General features: G+C 33.6%; 1 protein-coding gene across 1 annotated transcript in view; it reads right to left on the bottom strand.

Annotated features, from left to right (window-relative positions):
* The window catches only part of LOC134701963 (histone-lysine N-methyltransferase SETD1B-like), a 29,747-nt gene extending 22,833 nt beyond the window's left edge, over positions 1 to 6,914 (bottom strand). Inside the window, exons 1-6 of the mRNA XM_063563074.1 lie at positions 6,707 to 6,914; positions 6,444 to 6,571; positions 5,677 to 5,772; positions 4,669 to 4,839; positions 3,985 to 4,084; positions 906 to 2,989 (exon numbers count right to left, since the gene is read on the bottom strand). Coding sequence (XP_063419144.1) covers positions 906 to 2,989; positions 3,985 to 4,084; positions 4,669 to 4,839; positions 5,677 to 5,772; positions 6,444 to 6,571; positions 6,707 to 6,734 — 2,607 coding nt within the window. The 5' untranslated portion in view covers positions 6,735 to 6,914. The remainder of the gene's footprint in view (positions 1 to 905; positions 2,990 to 3,984; positions 4,085 to 4,668; positions 4,840 to 5,676; positions 5,773 to 6,443; positions 6,572 to 6,706) is intronic.
* Between the last annotated feature and the right edge of the window lie 37 nt (positions 6,915 to 6,951).

Consider the following 6,951-nt stretch of genomic DNA (forward strand, 5'->3'; position numbering starts at 1 on the left):
TATAATCATTTTTGACACAGACTGAGCTAGCTAGATACAACAATGTAAGAAAAAAATCTCTTATAATTATATTCAACATGTTTAAGCTATATAAATGTACATCATGTACATGTACCTACATCATGCTCAGTGTTCTCCCCAGGGCCTTTTAGCATCATGGTAATGTGATGCTTTAATCTTAAAGATTATGTTATGGGTGAAATGCTATGATTTTTAGAAACAAGATGGTATTTCAATTTCTCCTGGATGCTAAATGATTAAAATGAAATATCTGGGGAGAACACTGCTATTCATGACGTAAAATATTTTCTGTGTTGTTTATTTGTTGATTAATTAATATTTGCATGAGTAGGAATAGCCACATTGCAAGTTACTGTGTGCTTAAAAACTATCAATGTCACGAAATATAATTCTGTAAACTAATTCTTTAACATGTTTAAAGGCATCTATTTGTGGCTGACATTGTTAAGGTTGACTCATTCTTAGATCATGTAGATTTGAAATTACACTATTTTTTGTATATATTCCTCAGATATCATACCATATTATTGTGTAGTAATGCCCTTTACCGGCAGGCGTTCAACAGTAATTTGTGGCTACCTTTAGCATCAAATTGATTAAAATGTTATCATGATTCATCAAAATATCATTATAGCAATGTATAGTGAATCTTTAGAAGTGGCAAATACTTATCTTTACTGTTATTTCTGGAAAAAAATAAACGTGATTTGTCTAAATCATTCCATTATTTTGTCTTCTAACATGTCTAAAAGAAAGTGCACATTTCATAGTCATGCACCAAAAATTACCGATGAGGTCATTTGGCCAGACTTTTTACCATTAGTCATCATGCAGGTGCCCCCCATTACTACCCTCTATTAATAATTTATCTGATTATACTATACCTTTGTTCTTGTTTCATTTGTGGTCCACCAGCTGTCAAACGACTTAAATGCAGAGCTCTCCACCATTTTCTTACACATGTCTTTCTGCATAATCTCTTTTAATTCTTTCACAAATTTGTCCAGAACAGAAGAAAACGTTTTATCTAATTGTTCATCATCTACTTTATTCTGAAGTGAGTTTTGGTCATTCATTATATTTTGATATTGATTGAAATAATTTTGGTTATACATTTCTGCTTGATTTGGATAACCCATATAGTTACTATATTGAGAGTATTCTGCACTGAAATTGGGATTTGTCATAAAATTAGCACTAGACTGTGGATTATTGGCAGCTAACATACTTGGATTTATTTCTATATTCTGGTTACCACTTTCTCCCGATGAAATGCTCATTTTGTCGTCTGCATCTTCAGCCTGATTGGCAACAGGCGTTGACATATAAGGCGTGTCTCCTGGTGTTTGCATGTATGGGGTCTGAACAAAATGATTTTCTCTAAAGTCTATTTCTGTCTGCTTAGGATTCATTTGAGCACTAAAATTGTCTGTAGGTGTGGAATGAAAATTGTTAAATGGAGTTTGGGAAGCACTAATACTGATGTCATTATTTGGAACATTTTCTGGCGGAGAAACTTCCTTTTTACGTGATTCACCTGCTGAATCTGATGAAGGACTTCCAAAATTGTCCACCATACCAGAACTCTGAAGCAAGCTCTGAATTCTAGAATCTAAACTCATCACTCTAGGTTCATCTTCCGACGGTTCAGGATCTGGAGTTCTTGGTTTTTGAGGTGGAGCCTGTTGGGTTGGTGGCTGCTGAATGACAGGGGGTGGGATCATTTGAGAAGGAATTATTGAAGGGGGTGGAGGTTGCATCATCATGTGATCTTGCTGCATTGGAGGGGGTTGACCTTCTTCACCTTGAGAATCGAACCTCTCTCTTGAATCCCTTTCCCAATCCCTACCTTTGTCTCTGTCTCTATCTCTATCATAACTATAGCGATCCCTATCCCTACTTCCATATCTGTCACGGTCCCTATGTGAATTATCTCGATCATTTCTATCCCCTCTGCCACCATCTCTGCGCCAATCACGATTACGATCATTTCTATCACGATCGTATCTGTTTCTCCCACTTCCATAACCTCGGTCACCATTTCTGTTGTTCCTATCATTTCTACGGACATTACGATCATCATTTCTACTAAATCCACGATCATCATTACGACCATAACTTCTGTCGTCACCCCTATTGAAATTTCTATCCTCCTCCCTATTAAAAGGTCTATTATCACCTCGGTCATAGTTACGATCGTCACTTCTGTCAAAACTGTTGTTTCTATCCCTGTGATTTCTGCTGTTGCGGTAGTTATTGTCAAACTGAGATCGTGGCGGTTCATTATTTTGTGGTGGCATCAATGGGGGTGGTTTGTCAATGACTGAATTGGACATGTTAGGAGGTGGCTGAGTATGATCAATGAATGGTGGTTCAGGTGGATGTAGTGGTGGTTGATGAGGTGGGTGATGAGGTGGCAAATGGGGTGGTTGATGAGGTGGAAGATGGGGTGGCGGTTCCAATATTAAAGGTTTTGGCCCATCCATCTTATTAAATGCATGATTATTTCCTCCAAATGATGATGGTGTGCTCATTGAACCGAACGATGATTGTGACATAGGTGTAGACATATTTGGTGTATTGGGGAACGCAAAATTTGTCATATTTCCTTGAGATGAACCGTGAGGAGATGGTGTCAAACCAAACTGATTCGGAAAATTTCCTCCGTGTACGTTTGGCGTCATTGCTGGTGTCATTCCAGGTGTCATACCAGAATATTGAATATCAAATGCTGAATTTCTAGGATCACTAATATTATTTAAGAAACCTGTATCATTGAAGGTTGGCATAGGTGTTTGAGCTCCAAATGCATCAAAAGTGTTTTCCTCAAAGCTAGAATTTGACTTAAAACTATCATTAAAACTTGATGATCTATTGCGTCTTGGGTCTGATGGTGTTGTTGGTTCTCCTGGAATTTTTTTCGGCTTATCAGATAAAACATCATCAACTAACTTTGTTCTTTCTTTACCTACAAAAATACATGCTGTGTAAGATAAAAAGTGCACACATATACAACCAAATCAAAAATAGCCTATATGATGTACAGTGTCCTAAAGTGACTAACTTCTTAATCATTTGGTCTTAAGTGGACGAGTTGTCTCATTGGCATTTGTACTACATCTTTTTTTCTTGGAGATCGTAATATTTAGGCTAAAACTTTGTCTCCCATGCACAAATTTGCTTTTAACTCGTGCAAACCTGCAAAAACTGCCAGTTTCCTTGTTAACTAACAAGAACTAGCTTATACCCAAAAAGACATTTTGCCTCTAAAAGAAAAATATACCTATAAAGATGACAATTTGCTAAAAAATATATTTTTGGTATTAGATCTTGGCTCTCATGTATTTTGAAGAAAAAACTAAGCGTAAAATGGTAATTGTAGTACAAATATTTAATATATGTCATTCAAACATTTTTATGACATCCAACCTTTCTGTAAGAGTAATATAACATCTAGAATAACCGGATTATCTATCAATTTTACTATATTTGCGATTTTTTAACTGATGCAATGTCATTCCTGCTTTTAATGGTTACAATTGAATTTTTGTAGTCATGAAAAGGTAAGCTAAGGCCAAATATCAAAGGTTTTATAGTAAAATAAGACCTTCAAGTCTTTATGTCATGGTAACAATTAATACTGTATCATATCAATGACGTTGTTTTTTTCTTATTGGTAAAAATTTGCTAGTCCATGGACATGTCTACACAAATCTTTAGTGACAATCCTGGATAATATATACTGTGGATTCATTTATTTTCGTGGATACCAATTTTCGTGGAATGAGGAAAACTTACCATTTTGTGGCTATTTAATTTTGTTGTTATGCAAAAGTCTGCATACAAGGCAAGGGAAAATTTACAATTCGATTTTATATTTAAATTTGTGGTTAATCTGTACCCACGAAATCCACGAAAATTGGTATCCAACGAATATTAATGAATCCACAGTATACAGCTTACCTCCTGGATCAACATAAACTGTCATTATATTCCCCATCTTAGAAGTCTGATTTAGTTTCTCCGCACATATCTTGGCTGACTTTGATGAAACAAACACAGCCTGAAATAAAATAAAATATAATTTAGTCATTCTTGATTCAGACTTCATGTTTAATTCCGCCACATTCTGTATGTATGTGTCTGTCCCAAGTTAGGAGTTAGGGATTTACTCATTGTTGAAGACTGTACAGTAACCTGAAGTTGATAATTTCTGAGTCATTTGGGCTCTTGTAAAGAATTGTCTCATTGTCAATCACACCAACTAATCCAAAATTCAATTGACTGAAAATTAGTCCTTCCTTATGTTCATATGAAATTTGAAAAGAAATCAAGATCTTACATTTTTAACCCTTTTTTTAATCCTGAATCCTGAAGTTAGTTGATCTGATTGCAATGTTTTTCCAGTAAATACACTGTTACTTGTCTTATCCGGGCCTTTTATAGCTGACTATATGCGGTATGGGCTTTGCTCATTGTTGAAGGCCGTACGGTGACCTATAATTGTTAATTTTTGTGTCATTTTTGGTCTTTTGTGGATAGTTGTCTTATTGGCAATCATACCACATCTTCTTTCTTTTTTATACTACCTACATATATATTTTTCTTTTGCCTAATTTTTATCAACATATTTTTCTTATCTCATACCTTCCCAATACCAAGATGTTTTTTATTCTTTGGGTTGTAGAAAATATTCACTTCTTCCAACATTCCAAATGATTTTAACATGTTCTCTAAAAACTTCTTGTCAATATTGTCGTTCAGATTGGTAAATGTCACTTCATTGGTAGGTGGTGGTCCAACATAATAATGGTCATACTAAAAATAGAACAAATGGAAAAATTAACACAATTTTAAAATAAATTGCTCCCCCGAGGGCAGCTGGATCTGACCGCAGAAGTCCAACCATGAAGGGTTGGGACAAAAAGTGACACAATATTTGCACTTGATACAGGTCTGAATTTGGATTGTAATTAAATATTTGACACAAAATATAATAGGTTTCTGACACAGAATAACTGTAGTCAATAGAATTGGTTATATGATTTGAATTTATATTCAATGTATAAAAAAAAAAAAACTCCCCCTTTTTAAAAAAAAAAAATCTTTTCCTCAACCATTGTCAACATGATCAAGTTATGGTCATCATCTCAATTCAAATTTCCAAGGGAGTTTGCCACCATAATTACCAAATCAAATACATCATTTAAGTATTAAAACAGAAAATGTCATACATTTTTGTACATGGCTTAAATTAATATACCTTAATCAGCAAATTTAACAGTTACTTTTAAAAATAAATTAAATATAAACTCAAGACAATACATCATTTCTTTATATGTAAGGGAGGTAATTCAACTGCTTTTATATAACAAAAAAAATGTATGTATTGTATTTAATAATTGTTCATTAACCAAGAAACCCTTGTTTTTCCATCTTTTTTGTCCACATTGCCAATCATACATTGTACCACATCTTCCAATTTTATATTGGAAAGCAGAAAAGTCTGTTAAGACAAAAATGAAAGTGGTTGACTGTGCAGAGATCATAATGAAACAGTCACAAGTTAAATATTTCGCACTTAGTAAAAATTATAATAGTTTGGATATTGAATTATTTCAAGAGAGAACTTTGAGACACACTACATAGTTTTACCGTAAATCTTGGAACAGGTAAATCTGCAGGAATTCTTCTTGTCCACATTCGAGTTAACCTTGATCTTGGATCTCTAGTGTGGATTTGATGACTGTCCTATAATAAGGAAAGCTTATATGATTTAACTATTCTAATAGTCTTTAATACACATGAGATTCAGATTCAGAATTACCAAATCTCTTCTGTGTCTATACTTACACTCAAAATGTCAATCTGAACAAATCATGATCTATGTATATTTTCCAGGATAATAAGTATTTTCTACCAGTATCTACAATGTACTATTCATCTATGGCAGGGTTGTTTGATGCTACAATTAAACTATTCAAAATTCTTTGCCAATGAAAGGGATTTAGTAGTTATTCCCTTGTATTAATTTAAAGTCAGCTACATCATCCATATAGATGTTACACAAATTTACATAATACTTTTACAATATGTTTTTGCATAAATGCATTTACCAGTAATAGTTGAAGCTACATGAAAATGTACAGACAGAGAGAAATAATAAGTTCTTTAACAAGCGGTAGGTTTAAAATTTTACAATTAGCATTTTAATAAGACCATGTACAGTGTATCCATATCTTGAAATTATGATACAAATAAATGTAAACACTGCATATTTGTAAAAATGCATGAAGTAAGTATATTTCCTGTTTAAACTGCATACAGTATAGGCATGTATCAACATGAAATGAAAGTAATAACTTATATATCCAACTGTCATAATTGACAGTCTTCTCGTTGCTAAAATCATAACATGTTACCGTTGGATCTATCCCATCAAATCTGTAGATTTTCTGGGAGCCTCCTCTTATCATGGGATCTACAAGCAGTTTGTAATTTCTCCTCAGTTTCTTGTCTCCATCCATCCCTGCCTTCATCCCATTTAAGCCTGAAAATAGAAATTAAATGCATGTAAATGACATGAAACTAAAAAATATCATGACAATCACGAATTTGAATGACAATAATATCTATTCATTGAAATTCAATTAAATTTTCAAATGTAAACATTGTATATCCTCACTGGAGCTTTCCATTCTGTCGAAATCCATGTCTTTTCACGTTGATTGACAATTCTGGCTACTCCTATGCTTCTGTACTGATTCTTGGGTTAAATAAGATACATAAAAACACATCTACAAACAAAACTATTGTTTGTAAACGTATTTAAGTGAAATAATTTGCTCATTCTTAAAACACAAGCATCAAAGATTCCTTTCTATCCCACAATTCATTGCACCGAAAGGCAGAGTTGTAAAATCTGAAAAT

The sequence above is a fragment of the Mytilus trossulus genome, unplaced genomic scaffold (assembly GCF_036588685.1).
Source record: "Mytilus trossulus isolate FHL-02 unplaced genomic scaffold, PNRI_Mtr1.1.1.hap1 h1tg000373l__unscaffolded, whole genome shotgun sequence".
NCBI lineage: Eukaryota > Metazoa > Mollusca > Bivalvia > Mytilida > Mytilidae > Mytilus > Mytilus trossulus.